Here is a 20,622-nt window from a genome sequence, read left to right as displayed (position 1 = left end):
ATTTTTTCATTGTTTTAAAGAGCGATTCAAAAGAGAGAGAGAGAGAGAAGAACAAAAAGGGAAGACATAGAAACAAATAGAAATTATAATACAAATTCAAATAAAAAAAGTGTACAAGAATAGGTAAATACGAGACTACGAAACACTAAATGATAATTCATAATACAAATACTAATACTTATACATATACAAATACATTTACTAGAGGATCGAAAACAATAACAATAAATAAAAATAAAAAATAGCTACAGTGAATAAAATTAAGAAAACGCTGTTTAACATTGCAGTTAATTGATAATTAGGCGCAAAACAAATAAGTGCATTTATTTGCACGCTCCGTACGTAGTTGAGCTGAATACTGCTTAGCAAACTAATGAGCTGTGAAAGTGCAAAAGATATACAGTAAATGTACGTATGTAATATATGTATGTATGTATGTATGTGTGTAAACACAAATGTAATTTATTTAAGCAAATAGTAATTACTGCTTCTAAATAAATATTTACAAAGTGTTCACTTTATTCTCTAAGTAAGTAGATCGGGAACGTGGTGCAGGTAGAGGCCGTTGTGGGTGGATCGAAAAAATGAAATTATTAAAAGAATACAACAGTTTGTGTATTTCGCGGACCGCTATTTACTGGCAGATCTCATTTGGTTGACTATTTGTGATGACGACCGAACAGTGGTTTTAACCGCTTCATGGTGCTAATGACGTTCATCAGGTCTTTAAGAGGTTTGGGATAGTCAGAATTAAAAACAAAAATTGAATTTGGTTTATTGTTTGCATTTTCTTAAAGTATAATACCTTAAAAATATTGTGTGAAAATTTGAAGTGAATCCGATAAATGCTTTTCAAGTGATTCAACAAAGGGCGCTCGGGCGCTCCGAAGGCAACAGCAAATCCATATTTTGGAAGCTCTTATGACGGCTGAAGAACTATGCCCCAGGAATAGATAATAATTTAATAATTGTTGATGCTTTCCATTTCAATTCAACCGGGCTATTCGGGTCATGTTCTTCGATTTCGATGCAACTCAAATATGTTGCTCTCTGGGCAAAATAATGAGACACGTATTTTTTTGTTCGCCCGAAAAAATTTTTTTTCAAGAGTTATCGGCAATTTTTTTTAACACTCCGATGTTCGGTGCCTTATGATGCGGTAAGTGCATCATAAGGGTCTGCCCAGACCCATACAAATAATGTAAGAAATACGGTTTTAAAAATAATTTTATTTATTTATTTGAACGGATTAGTATTAATTACGAAGAGCAATTGGGTTTACAACTATATAGTTGCATGGAATGTTCATTAAGACATATGGGACGATTACATTTGCTGCAGTTATAACGAGTTTTACGTCGCTTTTTCGAAGAAGAAGCAGCACAATGGTAGCACGATGGCCGTGTTGAAGCAACTTGAGCATATGATTGTTGCTGTGCTGCATCTGATGTCGATGGACAAGATTCCGGTACCTAAAAGTAGCGAAATAATTTATTTTAAATTAGTAAATATGAATACATGTATACACATATCTTTATACGCGGAGATATACGTAGGTGTGTATATAATTCATACTCACCCTGATATTGAAAAGATTCATTGTCTTATATGAGCAAACCTCCATACTAATGGGTTAGTCGCCCGTTTCGTCATATGTGGGATAACTAGCTGCCGTGCCAATTCAATGATAAATGAGCGCCTCTTATCACTCTGCTTTGCCGGATTCAGCTCGTCATAGATGATGAATGAGGCCAAACCGGCAATATCAAGCATATTATAAAACATTGCCAGTGGCCAACGGTTTGTCGAGCGTTTGCACGAATAGCCAGTCAACATTTGATCCATTGTATCTACCCCTGCTTTAAATTTATTGTAGTCCAAAATTTAATCTGGCTTGAATCCTTTCAATGGATCGGTGCTTTGACGGTAATGGGCAGTGGATAACATAATTACTGGCTTTTTCGGCTTTGCCATATACGAGCACAGAGCGATATTATTATTGTGATAACAAAATAAAGTGTTTTTAACATCACGCTTCGGGTTAAGCAATTCATGCGGAATGAAGGTCTTATTTTTTTTTACGGTACCGACGAAAGCCACTCTACGATCCATCAACATTTCTGCCAAGTTGTATGTTGAAAAAAAATTGTCACCCGTTTCATCTTGATTCGTTTCTCGCTGGCCACCTGGTGGTTTTCCGGTATAAATTATACTTTTCAAAGGGTAGTTTGAAACAGAGTTACAAATCCACCACACTTTCATGCCATACTTTGCCGGCTTACTCGGAATATATTGGGTGAATCGAGTGCGCCCACGATATGGAAATAACTGTTCATAGACGGTTACATGACAATCCGGAGTGTATGCTTTCTCTAAATTGGCCATCAGCATTAGCCATACATCGTCCAGGGCAGCAGATTTGCTTTTCTTCAACCTCTCAGTACGAGTACCACTGTTATCGAAACGGATGAAAGTAGTTAAGCTCTTGAACCGATTCAATGACATAGTGGCCTTATAAATTGGCATATTGTAACTGGCCCACAATTCTTTCGCTGGCTGAGAATTAAAGTGGAATACATCAGCAACAAGTAGCATCCCAAAAAAAGCATACATTTCGTCTTCGTTAGTCATTACCCAAGAACTCTGTTTATTACTGGGATGCTTTTCATTCCATAGACGAAACGCTTCAACGGCTTTTCTGTTGGTTTCCCGCACAATGATACTTACGATTTCAGGAGACAGCAATAGCTTGAAAAGAGCTTTATGACTCGGTGACGCTCCTCGTAGTGGCTCTTTACGAGTAAAAGTTGTAACATTCTGACAACGAGGCCTTCCAGGTGGTGGAGGATTTGAATTCCACATCTTACCATCTTTCGACCTGTATATAAGGCCCTGGGTAATAGATGTGCTGCAAATGGATCGGACTCCTGTCCCATAATTTCATCAATTTGTGCCTGAAGTCGCTGACGGACTCACATTTGCTCCACTTAGCTTACGAAGCAAACGCATCATCACATCAACTTCATCCATATTTACTTGTTCCATTTCATTTAAAAAGACACTTCCCACTAATTAAAAAACACGTGTTCACTTTAATTTTCAAATGTCAACTAAAAAATTATCTCTGCCGCTGCCTCCGCTAACAGTTTAGTTGTTTACACCTAACGGTTAACCAATTTACATGAGAAGCTTATATGGATCTGCACAGACCCATGTGAGCTAAATTAACGAAATTAGTTTAAATTATTATTTTTACAACAAATATAGCAAAAATCTTAATTTTGCTACTTCATTGTGTTTGGCACACTACATTTTAGGAAGTCATGGACTAAGAAGCCTCAGATATTAAAAATAAAAGATCTACATACATTTAAAGATCGAATGGGTCTGGCCAGACCCATATGAACATCGGAGGGTTAAATGCCCATAACTTAGTCAAAAATGAACCGATTTTAATAGTTCTGGGTTCAAAATGATCGTAATTACTTATACGAGCGAGTTCATGTAGAAACAATTGCAAAAAAGTAGTTGAAAATTTTTTATTAATGGCGATCATTTTGAACCTAGAATCATTAAAATCGGTTCATTTTTGACTCAGTTATGAGCATGTAAAAAAAAATATTCTTATATAATGAAAAAAATCGATTTTGAGCCGAAGAACAAAATTGCCGATAAATCTTGAAAAATTTTTTTTTCGGGCGAACAAAAAAATACGTGTCTCATTATTTTGATCAGAGAGCAACATATTTGAGTTATATCGAAATCGAAGAACATGACCCGAATAGCGCGGTTGAATTGAAATGGAAAGCATCTGTTATTTTTCCCCCCTTGTTCACTCCTCTTGGGAGCATAGGGCTTCGACAAGACTCAGTCTTGTGTTGGTTGCGTTAATCTGTTTTTGATTTCTAACAGGGTAGGTGATTAGCCTGCCGGAAATAATTCGTATAACTCTACATAAATCGATAGCAAAACTTCAAATGGGTTTTCCTCAAAACCATGTTTTTTGAACTGGGGATCACTGTAACTTAAAAACCGCTTGGTAGATTTCAATAAAATTTATACTGCTTTTGAAAAACATAGAAAACTCGTGCTTGATCGAAGATTTTTTTTTCAAAATTTCGATTATTTTTAATTTAATTTAAATTTTTAAAATAGCAATTAATGGTCGGTTATTTTTCTCGAAAATGCGAAAAATATTTCCTGAGGCCGCCATATTGTTCATTTTGAAAAAAAACTTCGATCAGTACAAGATTATCTATTAATAAAACTAATTTCTCTTGTCCGATTGATTTTAGATGAGTTTCCAAGGACTTTTGATGATGACCGCAAAGGACTTCTGGAGGAACGGGAGGAACACAAACAGCGATAACTTTTAGAATTATTAATTTTTTTTGTTTGAAATTTTGCTAAAGTCAAGTCGAAACATGATGTATTAATGCTATGTTTTTATTTTTGTGAAATAAAGCAATTGATTAGCAAAAACATATTATTGGAAATCATCATTTTTTCGGGCCTCTGACTACCCCTAACTCCCTAATATCAAGGCTCGTTATATCAACGGTGTAGCAAAGAAGTGAGAGCCAAGATGCCTAAATCGTAGGCCCGCGAAAGCAGGGGTGCTAAGAATAAGATGCTGAAATGATTGATTCTAGCTCACCCTCCATACACCAGACACAAGAAGAACTCGAAGAAATGAACTCACAGCATGCATGCCTAGAACAGTATCCTTTAAGGACACCCACGAAATTCAAGATCTGAGATTTTGTTAACCTCAGAAGACCTCTCGATCACCTCCGATCAGCACGTGGCCAGATATATTTCGCGACTTTACATATTTGTGTATTTGCCCAGCGCCCGTCGAGTTTACGCGAAGCCCACCATTCAAAGAGCACCCGCAGGGGATCAAGGAGATGCCAATCCTCTCCTTTCGCGGGAAAGCCATCTCGCGGGGAAACCACAGGCTTGTTTAACCAGCTCATCCGCCACGCAGTTTCCTGCAATTTCGTCATGATTAGGGACTCAGATAAGCCTTCGGATAATTCGGTTGCGTGGGAACGTAAAGTCTGGCATTCCTCGACCAGTTTCGAGTACATCATCATCGAGCGCAGGGTTCTGATTGCGCTAGGCTGTCGACGTGACTGTCGGACTATGAATAAGTTCGTGCGGTTTTTTTCGAAATTTGAAACTTTATTGACGTAAAATGGTTACAAATTTAATATTCAAAATATTGTCCATCGCTTACTACTACTTTTTCCCATCTTTCTGGCAATTCACGGATTCCCTTTGTGAAAAATTCGGTCGGTTTTGCCGCAATCCACGAATCGATCCATTTTTTGACTTCATCGTAATTACGGAAGTGCTGGTCAGCCAGGCCATGTTGCATCGATCGGAAGAGATAGTAATCGGATGGCGCAAGGTCTGGACTATACGGCGGGTGGGGTAGGACATCCCATTTGAGCGTTTCTAAGTATGTTTTGACCACTTGTGCAACATGTGGCCGAGCATTGTCATGTTGCAAAATAACTTTGTCGTGTCTATCGGCGTATTGCGGCCGTTTTTCTCGCAGTGCTCGGCTCAAACGCATCAATTGTCGTCGGTAGACATCCCCCGTAATCGTTTCATTCGGTTTCAGTAGCTCATAATACACAACACCCAGCTGGTCCCACCAGATACACAGCATAACCTTCAGGCCATGAATATTCTGCGCCGACGTCGATGTTGAAGCATGGCCAGGGTATCCATACGTTGCCCGACGTTTTGGATTGTCGTAATGGACCCACTTTTCATCGCCAGTCACAATTCGATGCAAAAAACCCTTTCTTTTGTGCCGTTGAAGCAGTTGTTCGCATGCCATAAAACGGCGTTCAACGTCTCTTGGCTTCAATTCATACGGCACCCAATGGCCTACCTTTCGGATCATTCCCATGGCTTTTAAACGTTTGGAAATGGTTGATTGATCAACTCCCAAAGTTTTTGCAACCTCTTCTTGCGTTTGAGCCGGATCTTGATCGAGCAATTCCTCCAATTCGGTATCCATGAACTTTGGCGGCGCACCCTCGCGTTCTTCGTCTTCCAAGCCAAAATCACCACTTTTAAAGCGTGCAAACCACTTCTGGCACGTTCGCTCAGATAGAGCATGCTCACCATAAACTTCCACCAAGATACGATGACTTTCGGCTGCTTTTTTCTTCATATTATATTAAAATAATGAAGAAGAATTCCCCGCAAAAACACATTATTTGGCACGAAATTCGACATTTTCAAGTGTGGTAAAAATATTGTTGTTTACGCTTCAAATAAAAAACTTATACTGACGTTTGTGCCTTACGACAGTAGCTCTCCAATGAATGTTTGGAAATGTGGATCGATGGAATAATAATCAAGTTACGCCATCTGTTGTAAAACCGCACGAACTTATTCATAGTCCTATTAATAGGTCTATTTATAAGTTCGTGCGGTTTTACAACAGATGGCGTAACTTGATTATTATTCCATCGATCCACATTTCCAAACATTCATTGGAGAGCTACTGTCGTAAGGCACAAACGTCAGTATAAGTTTTTTATTTGAAGCGTAAACAACAATATTTTTACCACACTTGAAAATGTCGAATTTCGTGCCAAATAATGTGTTTTTGCGGGGAATTCTTCTTCATTATTTTAATATGAAGAAAAAAGCAGCCGAAAGTCATCGTATCTTGGTGGAAGTTTATGGTGAGCATGCTCTATCTGAGCGAACGTGCCAGAAGTGGTTTGCACGCTTTAAAAGTGGTGATTTTGGCTTGGAAGACGAAGAACGCGAGGGTGCGCCGCCAAAGTTCATGGATACCGAATTGGAGGAATTGCTCGATCAAGATCCGGCTCAAACGCAAGAAGAGGTTGCAAAAACTTTGGGAGTTGATCAATCAACCATTTCCAAACGTTTAAAAGCCATGGGAATGATCCGAAAGGTAGGCCATTGGGTGCCGTATGAATTGAAGCCAAGAGACGTTGAACGCCGTTTTATGGCATGCGAACAACTGCTTCAACGGCACAAAAGAAAGGGTTTTTTGCATCGAATTGTGACTGGCGATGAAAAGTGGGTCCATTACGACAATCCAAAACGTCGGGCAACGTATGGATACCCTGGCCATGCTTCAACATCGACGTCGGCGCAGAATATTCATGGCCTGAAGGTTATGCTGTGTATCTGGTGGGACCAGCTGGGTGTTGTGTATTATGAGCTACTGAAACCGAATGAAACGATTACGGGGGATGTCTACCGACGACAATTGATGCGTTTGAGCCGAGCACTGCGAGAAAAACGGCCGCAATACGCCGATAGACACGACAAAGTTATTTTGCAACATGACAATGCTCGGCCACATGTTGCACAAGTGGTCAAAACATACTTAGAAACGCTCAAATGGGATGTCCTACCCCACCCGCTGTATAGTCCAGACCTTGCGCCATCCGATTACTATCTCTTCCGATCGATGCAACATGGCCTGGCTGACCAGCACTTCCGTAATTACGATGAAGTCAAAAAATGGATCGATTCGTGGATTGCGGCAAAACCGACCGAATTTTTCACAAAGCGAATCCGTGAATTGCCAGAAAGATGGGAAAAAGTAGTAGTAAGCGATGGACAATATTTTGAATATTAAATTTGTAACCATTTTACGTCAATAAAGTTTCAAATTTCGAAAAAAAACCGCACGAACTTATTCATAGTCCTATTAGTTATTTACTTTCGTGATAGTTATAGAAATTCAGGCTTAAGAGCAGTTTGGCAATTAGATGGCCCTACAGAAAAAAATCTAGAACCTTTACTTTAAAATTCAGAGAGCGAGGAGGTCGCCCCAAAACGCGTTTCACGAACTTGCGCTGCAAGAAATTCATTGTAGTAGCCTGCCATTCCACCTACATTTAAGTCCTGAGCAATCTCTTACCGCTTCAACAACTTCATTCGGGCGTCGCGAAGGAGGTAGAATGAAACGCTGACAATTAGCTACAAGCGCGCACTCAACGGAATTCTTTGTCAAACTGCGAAATGTGTTGTCTGAAGGCGGCAATTTTGGTCTCATACTTCATACGGCACAGTTTTCACGATTGAACGATTGCTTTCAATGTAAAGCCCTATAACTTCTTTCACACCTAAAATGGTACTTAATGTCGGTTCGAATTTTGCTGGGATATATCACAGTTATTTAATGTTAAAATCATCAAGGGTCTGGATGGCACACCCTGTAAATGTGAGATTACTTCACTAAGCCGTTTAAAGAAGTTTGAACACATCAATGAGATGAAAATGAATATTTTGTGAAAAAACACCCATTTTTCATGTTTGCACTTATTTAAAAGATTATAATAAATAACTAAACTCTATTCGTATAAAATTTCCGCTTTTATAGAACCTTCTACAAAAATGTAAACCAAGGTAGAAATTTATGCACCCTGATTTGAGCAAGTTATGACTATTTTTTCATGTCGACTTATGAGTCAAGCCAATACAGTGTGAAACCATCTTTATATAAGGTGGCGCAAAATTAATCACTCTATCGCAAGATGTTACAATTTTTGTAAATAGCGTTGAAAGTCAATCTTACATATTTGACTTTTGTGAACTAGACAGCTGCAGTATACAAACAATCGAGCAACGGAGCACTGGATGATTAATTTTGAACCACCTTGTACTTAATTTATTGATCTGAACCCTCAAGCATATTTCTTTTTTAAGAGCTAATGTTTTTACTAATAGATCTAAATTTGTAATAATCGTTCGAAAAATATTTAACTACTAGGTTGTTTAATAAGTTTTGCGGTGCGATAAAAAAAAATACATTTTTGTAGTTCAAAATACACTTTATTATTCAGTATAGTCTTCCTTGTTCCAACGAGATTCCCATTTATGAATTCCGTTCTTGAAGTGCGAATCAGGAAGGGCTGCAAAATACGTTACCACAGCTATACTTCTAATTCATCACGTAGGTCTGGAATCAGATGAAAGTCGGTAGGAGCCAAATTTGGTGAATACGGTAGATTCGAACTTTAATTCATGGATTTAGTCATTGTCAAAATGCTCTTGCGAGACGGTGCATTGTCTCGATGAAAAAGAACTTTTTTCTTTTTCAAATTGGGCATTTTTTCACGAACTGTTTCCTTCAGCTGGTCTCAAAGGTCATAATAAAATTCAGAATTTATCACAAAAAACTGTTGCTAACACTTTCTTGACCGATTTCTGGGCACGAACTAGTTTCGGAGTCGAAGAACCAGGTTCTTATCACTCTTTAGTCCCTTGTTTTGATTTAGGATCATGGTGATGGACCCAAGTTTCAACCATAGTGACGAATCGACGCACAAAATCCACTTTATATTTTCGGAAACGCTCTAAATGTTGCCGAGAAATTCGCATTCGCAGTCGCATTTTTTTCATTGTTAGCGAATGCGGCACCCAGCCCAAAAAAAAAAAAAATATTGCTTACAGTGCCCAAAGAGGTGCCGAGAGCTTCCCTTTTAGTCACTCGACGATTTTGCCAATGCGATATCCTATACCTTTTTTACGATTTCTGGTGCTGTTGCTTTTATTCGACGTCCTTGACGTGGATCGTCTTCAAGGCTGTTACGACAACGTTTGAATTCAGGCACCCATCTCTCTGCTGTACTAATTGATGGCAAATAGTCCTTAACTTTCAAAACTCGTTCATAAATTTTCTTTGCTTTTAAACCTTCCAAAAATAAAAATTCAATCACTGCCCGACATTTGATTCTTTCCATTGTAGAAAATACTGCGACACGTCGGTACTAAACGGCTTGTAGACAAAGAATGGATTGACAGATTGAAATTAAACGTCACTTACGTTCATATGAAGAGTTTATCAACATAATAAAAAACTATTTTGGCTAATAGCAACGCCCACTCTTATCGAACCACAAAACTTATTGAACAACCTAGTAATATAAAAACGCGCTAATACACAAGAGGAATGTAACAAAGTTAGAACAGAGAAAAATAAACGATGTTTTTACTATTCCACTCAAATAAATGTCCACGACATTCAAAGTTTAATATCTAAGTTTGATTGCAAATAAATATCTGTGTCGGTTTCGAGGTGCACTGCATGTATCCATGAATGTACACTAAGCTAAAAAAAGATTCCAACAAAATAATGCAGTTACGAGCAATTAAGTGCACATAATTAGAAACTCTCAAGGTAAGGCTGTGGCACAATTAAATCAAAAGTAATAATAAAAAATAAATAATTAAACCTTAAACATACAAACATACAAGTATACAAATAAAATATAAAAAAGTTACGGTGAATACTACGAGGCTAAAACTTCCTGCATACATATACATATGCACATATGCACCTATGTGTTAAAATATATCCGCATTAAACACTCACCCTTTGTTTCGTGTAGATTTCGACAAATTTTCGTATTCGTTTCATGTAATAAATTGATTTGTTCCATCAATGCGGCGAAGAATTTATTATTCTCTAAGTCGCTGGGCATCTGATTGCGCCGATCGGGCGTATTTTGGCCACTCACTTTGGAATCATTATCGGATGGATTTAACAAACAAGGGTCGCTGAAGCGGAAACTAATGGAAAATACGCAAATCAATAAATGTTTTTGTTTTTCTCGTCACCATTACTGCCACTTGAGTACACACCCGCGACTAATGTTGGGATTACTGCCGCTACCATCGAGCACATCTGTTGAGTTATTCTCCATCTCCGACGAACCACCCATCATATTCACAATGGGCGGTAGACTGGCAAAATCTTGTCCATCGCTTTGTTGATAGTAACCGCCGGGTGCAGGTCCCATGCCACTATGCGGGAACATCATGGCATACCGGTTGCTGTATTGGGAGTGTTTCACGTAATTTGGCACATTCTGGAGGAGTGAAAAATATGTTGGGAATTAGAATCTCAAAAATTGTAGGTAATCAATACGTCTAAAATGCATTTAAAGGGTTTTCCAATAAGGGGTGTTATTTTGATATTCAAAGAAAAATGCTATTTTTTAATATAAACGATCGGATGTTTATTTCATTATAAAGAGGGAGGTATGCCGTTAATAGCGGAAAATAACATCGGGCAAATGAAAGACGCCGTTTACAAAAGCTTCAGTGTACATATAAGGGGCGGAGAAATCCACGCTATCACGCCTAAAAAACGCTCGCATGACGTAGCAAAAGTAACCTTCGAATCAAATATTGCACCAGGTGGGAATAGCAGTGATACGTTTAGAAACATTTAGTTATGTTCAGAGGTAGACGATTATTGATACACCAGTTACTAAAATTATCTAAATTAATTTGCATCAATTCAGAATCGAGAGAGCTATTGATCGCCGAATAAATCTTAACGTCATCTGCATGAAGCAGGAATCTTGCTGACAAGAAGCAAGAGCAAATAGAATAAAAAAGCAGACCTAGAATATTAACTTGCGGAAGTGCACAACAAGCAACGAAAAGAAGAGGACTAACATTGTCATTGTGGCCCAAGTTTAAACCCGCGTAAAACAGAATTTATGATTTTCACCACCAGATATAAGGACCAACTTTTACCCTACCAAATATTAACGGACAAACTCTCTCACTTTAACCCAGTGCAAAGTACTTAGGGGTAATTCTGGACTCTAAACTTGGCTGGAAATTAAACGCCAAAGAACGGGTAAAGAAAGCAGAAATTTCTTCATATGCCTGTAAACGTATGCTTGGAAAAAGTTGGGGTCTTCAACCCAAGTATACATTATGGTTGTATACGACCTATTTTATCGTATGTTTCGGTAGTTTGGTGGAAAGCTCTAGGGAGAGAGTACAATACCAAATTACTCGGCAGAATACAAAGATCAGCCTGTGCAATAACGGTCGGTGCAATCAGATCATGTCCTAGAGAGGCTCTCAATTCAGTGGCACACGTTATTCCAATAGACCTACATATTAAGAAGATGGCAACCATGAGTGCATTTAGGTTAATTGAAGCGGGTCGCTGGAAAAAAACAAAACGTATGGTCATGCCAGTCTATTATTGCGACAAATTCAGTTAACCTCGGTGAGGACTGAGTACATCGTCCCGACGGTAACAGTCAATAGGAATTTTGATACTCTCTTTCCATCTAAGGAAAAATGCCCTTATTCTCTCTAAACAACGTCGACACTACAGTCTATACAGATGGCAGTAAAATGGACTATGGTGTTGGAGCTGGTATATTTTCTAACAGACTTAAAATTGAGAAATCTATGCGTCTCCTTAATACCAGCAGTGTCTTCCAGATGGAAGTACTCGCAATTGGGGAAGCCTCTAGGCTACTAATCGCAGATATCTCTTTTAGGGGCAATATCGCTGTTCTTTCGGATAGCCCAGCTGCAATCCAGGCACTGGGTTCGGCTACAACAACCTCTAAAGTGAAGAAACACAGTAGGAATAGCCCCACCACCTTGAGTGAAAACCATAAAGTTACCTTAATCTGAGTCCCTGGACATCGGAACATTGAAGGTAATGAAAAAGCAGATGAACTGGCAATAGGAGGATCTGCAATGAATAACGCTCTTGCAAAATTGGTATTCACACACCATTAGGTGCAGTCAAGAATATAATTTCCCTAAAATACCTCCGAATCGTGGATTATAGGTGGAAAGACCAGACGAAATGCAAAATTAGCAGAACGTTATGGCCCACCTACAACCCCAAGCAATCGTCGACATTAAAGAGCATAAAAAGACGGGGCGCCTGAAAACTAACGGCAGTCATAACTGGCTTTTGGTCTATCGGAGAACAAGCAGCCAAAATGGGTATCCCTCACAACACATACTGTCACAGTTGTAAACAAACGGAGAAAAAGGAAACAATCTTCCATTTCATCTGTGAATGCCCTGCTCTATGGAAGGACAGAATACTAACCCTGGGTCAACCTCTCTTCGAGAGTCTCAAACAACTGTCTGACTTAGATATCAACAACCTTAAAAGGTTCTTAAACCGCACAGACTGGATATAGTCATGCCGTAAATAACTGGTAAACAAGTTGGTGACGAGGATATGTCAATAAAATGGTGCGAAGCGCTAGTGGGATTCTAGATGAATCCCCACTTTAACCAACCAACTATGTGAACCCCGATTAAAAGCCTTAGAGAAGTCGATATAAATAGTGTCAACCGGGTGCTCTGATTACAACTCAGCGATACAATCATCTGAAAAGAAAGCTCAATTAGACACCCTGCTGCTCCGGACGCACCTTGTTCTTGACAGGAAAAAGCAATTTATCTTGGATGATGTATTCAAAGAGCTTTGCCGTAGCGGAAAGCTTTGAAATAGGCCTATAATGATATTTGCACATTTTTATTACTGCTCTTGAAAATAGGAGAAATGAAAGCCAATCTCCATCAATAAAAGTACCCGAAGCTAGTGATTTGTTAAAGATTAACAACAGAGGTTATACAAAGAAATCACACGGCTTGAATAAAATCGCAGACAAGCCATCAACATCAGTTTGTGAGGAGGGTTCAAATCGAGTAATGCCACTTAATAATAAAACTAAATTAAATAAATACTCACTCGTTGAAAGCCTTGGCTGAAGGGTCCACTGCCAGCGCCTGTGTAGCCGCTTGAAAACGGCATTGGGCCAGCCGGCAACCCGAATTGTTGTTGACGGGAATGTTGGTGTTGCTGCTGCTGCGAGGAGTGTTGTTGTTGTGCATAAGAAAACTGCGACTGTTGGTTTGCGTTGTTCAAACTGTTATTGGATAAATATGCCTGATTCTGTTGTTGGTGTTGCTGTTGCTGGCTATGTTGGTGCTGATGTCGCTGCTGCATTTGTTGTTGTATGAATTTTTGTGGATTCGCCACATTACCGCGATCCGCAACACCAACACCGCCACCACCGCTAGTTCCCGTTGGTGTTGGATTATAATCTAAAAATTCAGAGGAGGAAGATAGCTGCGTATTGGAGGCATCCTTGAGGCATGTCTCCAGCCAAGCGTCCAAGTGGTCCTTCATATAACCATCACCATGGCCGTGAGCCTGACCGCCACTCGGTACAGTTGCCGTGCGTGATTTAAGCTTTTTGCGTTTGTTCGATTCATTCATAGCTGTGTAGGAGAAGAGTTGGAAAGAGAGAGAGAGGGAGGTATTGAATTAATGGCAATCGCAATTTAGGAGTCTCTAAACTTTTCTATTGCATGCAAGTCTGTATAAAAGTATGTAAATTTGTGCAATATTTGGTATTCAGAGAGTGCAATCGAGTGTGGCGAAAATTATGTAATCGCAATTAAAAGTGTTTAGCATTGAATTGGGGCTAACAAAGCAGTGCTCGCTCAATGCCAGTATTGATACCAGCGGCTTAAAAATAATGGATGATGTGATTTGCTAGCAATGATGTCATGAATGGATCATAGTGAATAAATTTTTTTTTTTTTTTCATTTTAATTTTTATATTTGTGAAAAAATGTGAGTAATGCGACTTTTTTTATTTATTTTTCCTGCTGTAATGCCTGTTGCGCTTAAGACAAAAGCTCATATGCAATAAGTGTAAAATATTATTAAGTGTCATTCATTCATAAAACTAAAGCCTATAAAACATGAGTCGCATTGGCGAGCGTAGTGTACCCGCATCTCCAACGCCTGCGCTATTTTTGTCACATCTGTTCGCGCTCGAATTACATTTTCCATGTCTCTAAAAGAAAGCCGTCACGTCACTTTGAAGATTTTACGGTAATGCAAACATATGACTCATTTCAAATTTAATTTTAAAATAGACTGAGCGAATGGTTTTACTAAATGTAATCGAACGAACTCAAGAAGGGTTGAAGAAATTAGTGGCATATTGAAGGCAATGTGGCCAAGTAATAAGCGAGCATACAAATGTATGTTATACTCGTATGTCATAATATATGTATTTCGAAGGCATACAAGAGGAGCCATTAAATGTAGCTGAATAACAATTACAGCGGATTTACAGATCTTATTAAATTTTTAAGATTTCAGAATTATGATGTTCTGAATTGGTTGGGAATAGAGGTGTGAGCCCCGAGATACGAAGTCTCCAAGTCATGGGATCTCGGTGCACCTTATTCTTTTTTTACACGATAGATTTTTTTCCTTGTCCACAAGGACAAGACGACAAGACTTGTCTTGCGCTGGTTTCGTTAATCTATTTGATTTCTGACAGGGTAGGTGATTAGCCTGCCGCTACCAGTCCTAAGTGGTGGGAATGCCCACCTGTCGTTGCTTAGGGGCAACGCCTTCTTACTGTTTGGAGCGCCATCTGTGTGCCACATTTTTCTACCAGATGGATCACACATATGGTTGAGGGCTTCGCTAAAGTGGTGTGTCTGCGCTATTACCGCGGCTGTCCGCCTCCTCTTGCTCACGCCACTGATGTAATGTGTAACTGTGTGTTTTTCTTTCTTTTTGCTTGTTTTAGCAGCCACAATGGAAATAATGCGCTGACTATTGTGCGCGAGTAAGGATGGAAAGGATAAGTGTTTGGGTTTTTTGGTATTTTTTTTTTATATTAGTAGAAACTAGGAAAGTAGGTAAATATGGAAGAGTGCGAAGACCGTGCTTTAAGTGGGATTCGAACCCACAACCTCTGGGATGGCAGGCTAGTGCACTTAGACTACCGAGGCCGCACGATAGATACGTTCCCAAAAAATTCGTGTAAAAGGAGAATTATGTCAAAGCAATATTAGTAATTTTTTTAGAGTTGACTTCAGAATTTATTTCATGCTAACACATCTTAATTCATTAAATATATTATAAGGGTGCGAGCAGAGTGAGCGCTGATGCCGAGCGGAGCCGAGCCGAGCTTATTGACGCTTATTTTCATGCGAGAAGAAAATTTGTATATAACACAGTGAATGCGAGAATCAGCGCTGAAATTCTGTTTATTCCATGTGTTTTGCTTTTATGTCATTTAATTTTGTTGTTCATTTGTGTTTATAAAATTGCTGTACACGGTAATGGATTCATCTGATGACGAGTATTTTGCTTCTCCAAGTGGTATTAATGCAATTATTAACACAAAAGAGTTTGGAAAACATCCAATTACACTAAAAAGGAATGAATTTGGTGAATTTCATCATTTATATAATGATTTATAAAAAATATCCAGCTAAATTTCAACAATATACCCGAATGAAAATTGAAACATTTGATTACATTCTGGACAAGATAGGTGTTCACACTAAACAAAAACTGGACAAATTTTATTAAGGTGCCAGTAACTTCTTGCGAAAGATTGATAGTGATTTTGAGGTAATGTTTTTTTGGTCCCACAAAGCAGGCCGGGAAAAAATTTCACTTATTATTTGATCGATATCCATTTTTGTTTATTTTTAAACCATTAAAAAACACAACTGCACTCTAAAAAGTAAACATCAACAATGCAAAAAAGCGCGCAAAACGCTTTGAAACTGTTTTCTCGCACTCATCGGCTTTGCTCTCTGCTCTTGTCGGCGTTCACTGTGTTATACACATGCTTATTTGTATTGACTTGTATGTAATCAGTTTTATCGCACTGACAATCTTTATCGCACTGACAATCTCGGCTCGGCTTTCAGCGCTCACTCTGGTCGCACGCTAAGAAATAAATTATTAAACGGCGAGAACGAAATCTACCGAGTCTTAGACACTTTTCTTTAGACTAATTTAAAGGCTTACATAAGTCGAAAAATCTCACCCAAGAAAAATTCATAAAATATTGAAAATCGTGTTAAAACAAAACAATTAGTGTAAAAAAATATATTTTTCTTTAATCAAGTTCTGAAAATTTCAGCTGGTATTAATCCCGAGAAATACCTCACAACATGCCAGCAACATTTGTTTACACCTTTGTAAAATGCAGATGCCACTTAAAATTGAGCGAAAACTGGCAGTTCATTTGCGAGTGTAGTGCTAGAGTTCGAATACTCCAAAGATAGGGCATTTTTAAGCGAAACGTATTCGCAAAAGGTATAGGTGAATCTTATATCTACAAAAAAGAAAGAACTGCAAACTATGGCTCTAAAATTACAGTCTGAGTCTTTATGTAAAGAAGGTTTAAATGAATGTACTCAGTGCCTCACCAGTGGAAACGAAAACGACGCGCTGATCAAATAAGTTGAAATAGTTCGTAATGATGGAGGTAAGCGTGGTCACGTAGCTGAATGGTTTGGTGAGTGACTACCATTCGGAATACGTAAGTTCGAATCAGCGTGCATAAAACACAAAATTGAAGAAGCAATAGCGGTCACCCCTAGGCAGGCAATGCTCCTCATGAAAAATCTCCTCATAAAAATAGCTGCCGTTGGGAGTCGGCTTGAAAGTGTAAATCCCTCTTTTGCGGCTGGGAACCCAGAAATATTGTTTTTTAATCACTGCTGGGTGGTTTTTATCTTATGAGCTGGAACGGTATCTGGCTGGAAGATCTAACACTCTCCGTTGAAGGGAGTATTGCTCACCTCCTTCACCACGCCGTCGAAGACATCCTCCTGGTACACCTTTGCCCCGGTCTGTGAAAAGAATATTTTCATAGCCGTTGACCGCGTGCCACCGAAGAAGCTGCTTGCATCTGTCGAGTCTAATTTTCTTCAAGCGCGTTGTCAAAAGATGACCAGTTGAGCGACGGAAGGCCACACTTCTGTAATGCAATCACTGCAATGCGATTTTCCTTCGCACCCCACTCCATTGTTAATAAGCGAAATATGAAACGAAACTGAGTAAAATTTATGATAGACAATGCATACGAACAAAAGCAAAAATAACGCACGTTTTTTCTGCGAATTTGTTCTCGCCGTGTGCATTGTAAAATTTGTCACAGAATTTATGGCAAGACTAAGTATATTACTTGCTTGATCTATTCGCCAATTTCGAACACTTGGCGAAAAGAATAGGCCTATTGTCAAATTCGGTGAGAGAAAGTAACGATACCACGATAAGCACCACTTCATTATTCTCTCCATCGTGCATGTGTGTATGTATGTAGATGAAAAAATTGTTTTTTGGAACTTGTGAAAACTGTTGAAGTGAAACTTCTTAGGCGTCGATGGACGAGCGAGAATGGAGAGCAAAATTTCAAGGCCATGCAACGTTTTGGACAGTTTCGTTTCGCGAGAGAGTAAAAAGATATAACGTAGAGGAAAAGGAGAGAGAGAGAGCTATACCTTATATATATCTCAGATACACTTGAGGCTACTTGTAGGAAATCTATTTTTGGTGCCTACTTTTTGACGTTATATTGCCTTGCTGCCTACTGTTTGGGGCGTTTTTGGTCCCAATTTTGTTGGCTTTTTTATGCCTACTTTTTGGCGCTCATTTCCGTTTCCTGTGCGTACTATAAAGTCCTATGCATTCCGGCGTCGGATTTATTGGTATTGCCTTACGGTAATTTGTGCCGTTGCTGCGGTCCTGGAATAGCTGCGTTTGTGCGGGTGATAAACGCTCGGAGTAGTGCGCGTTGTTGCCGCGGTTTGTGTAGGTGTAGGTAAACGGTCGACCCTTCTCGGTTTTTTGTAAATTTTGTTTATTTGTATTCTCTGCAAATGTTGTGAATTTATTTAGATATATGTTCTCTCTCTCTCTCTTTCTCTCATTCTCTCTCGGGTCTCTCCCTCTTTCTTTATCTGCCTTGAAAGTTTCACTTCTGCTATGTGTCCTACGCTACACGCACTGTTTTTCCTTCCAAATTAAAAATATTTTGAAATTACGTGCCTTAAAATGAATACTTTTTTCACGACCAAAATTTCTTATGACAGGAGGTGGCAAACACTAATTACTAAAAGCAGAGTTACTAAGATATTTTAGTGTAATTTCTTTTCAAACACATTTCTCAGAAAGTGAAATTAAATATAAAAACTTGTATTTAAACTTATTTAACTATTTTTTTAATAAATGTGCATGGGTGGGCATGACATATCTTTATAAATTTTTTTTTTTAATAAATTTATTATACAATCTTTTTAAGCTTTTGAGTGATAATATGTAACAACCAGTACTTCAATTCAAGTACAAATATATATACATATGTATGTATGTATGTATAAAAATAAGTTGAATGCTTTGAATCCATGAGTCACGAATTCCTGCGACGCTTTTTTCTCACCACCTTAAGGTAAAAAGCTGGTAAAGCCAGTTTTACTACACAAATGCAGCCAATACAACTGACTCATCGAAAAAAATTTACAAATCCATAACAAAAAGAAATCCAAAGAAAAATTAGTAAATATTTATGATTTGACTAGTCTAAACCAAAACTAGGTAGATCGAGCTTGAGTGCACAGAATGAAAGCGTTAAATGTTTACGTTTTAAGTTTTTGTCGCACAAACCTGATCTTTTACCTGATAACTAAATATAACAACAAAAAAGGAAATTCAAGTAAAGCAAATCTAATCAAGTTTTATGAGCGTCCGCAGCCTCCACTTCCTTCTGCCAAATCATTATAGGAAATTAGGTATGCACTTCGACCATTTTGTGTATAGTGTGGCAAATAATTATTTAATATCTAAAGAAATGTTCCCAATTTTGTGAAATTTTCGATTATTGAATTCAATTTTTATGGGCGCGCCAATTTGTAGGCAAAATCAACACCAATCAAAACTAGTTACGTATGTATGTTTGTGTTTATGTATGTATATATGTGTATGGTATGTAACATAGTTTTTATTGTTCATTAGTCTGCCTAATTTGTAAGCTTTATTCCATGACATATTGCCGCTTACCAGCTGGTTAATAGCCCAGTTACCGGTATTGGCATTCGATACCACAACTGAGTATCGCATTTCTCACGTCAATTTCCCATTCTCATTTTGTTTTTGCCTCTGTATTTCCAGCCAAATTAGCTGCTGAACAAACTAAAGCATTTCCTCCATTTTTACTGTGCGCTCTGTACATACGAGTACTATTTGTTTGGGGGCAGCGCGCAAAAATAATCGCTAATTACCGACCAGCTGAGCTATGTTTACACTGATCGCTAAACGCTTCGATAATTGTGGTGATTTGATTTGTAATTGACTGAAGTGAATCGGATTTGTTTACCCACCAGGTATCGATATTTGTAGGAATAAACAGTTAAACAAGCGGCGAACTCAATGCTTAAATGAAATTAAAATAATAATGAGGGGCGAAATCATTAAATGTATATGTAAACATTAGGGTGACCGGGCGTGCGAGAAAATCTCTTTAATTACTTTCACGCGCTGTTCAAATCGTGACAGAAGTGCCGGTGCTCAGGACTGGTTGTGGAAGCTAATGAAAAATTGAAAAGGCTATTTTCTTTGGTCATTTCAAATGCACAGGAAACCCTGGCGTTGAGAGTTCAATCACAATTATGCAGTTAAATATTCAGGATCTCAATTGGAAAATAATACAAAGCATTTCCGTGGCATCTGATTTCATGATAGACTACATAAAATTGGGTTTAATTCTCGATATATATTCTATCAAGGGTGATCAATTTAGAGCTATAGGATTTTACATTCTTAATCCATTGTTTCACGGGCTGTGTTGCAAGTAGCGCTGTCTTGTTGGAACCAAATATTGTGGAGACCACGGCCTTCAATTTCCAGCATCAAATATGCATCAAAATGCACTTTTAGATAGGTGGTTACCTCGTCTTTGAAGAAATATGGACTAATGATTCCGCACCAAGCGATTG

At 38.5% G+C, this 20,622-nt stretch overlaps 1 protein-coding gene across 5 annotated transcripts in view; it reads right to left on the bottom strand.

Annotated features, from left to right (window-relative positions):
- The window catches only part of LOC128855342 (uncharacterized), a 114,672-nt gene that overhangs the window by 16,058 nt on the left and 77,992 nt on the right, over positions 1-20,622 (bottom strand). For all 5 annotated transcript variants that reach the window (XM_054090186.1, XM_054090188.1, XM_054090187.1 and 2 more), the window contains 3 exons: positions 13,547-14,079; positions 10,657-10,883; positions 10,388-10,584 (listed from right to left, as the gene is read on the bottom strand). In XM_054090186.1, coding sequence (XP_053946161.1) covers positions 10,388-10,584; positions 10,657-10,883; positions 13,547-14,079 — 957 coding nt within the window. The remainder of the gene's footprint in view (positions 1-10,387; positions 10,585-10,656; positions 10,884-13,546; positions 14,080-20,622) is intronic.

Source organism: Anastrepha ludens, chromosome 2, assembly GCF_028408465.1.
Source record: "Anastrepha ludens isolate Willacy chromosome 2, idAnaLude1.1, whole genome shotgun sequence".
Classification (NCBI taxonomy): domain Eukaryota; kingdom Metazoa; phylum Arthropoda; class Insecta; order Diptera; family Tephritidae; genus Anastrepha; species Anastrepha ludens.
This window is presented reverse-complemented; position numbering and strand designations above follow the sequence as displayed.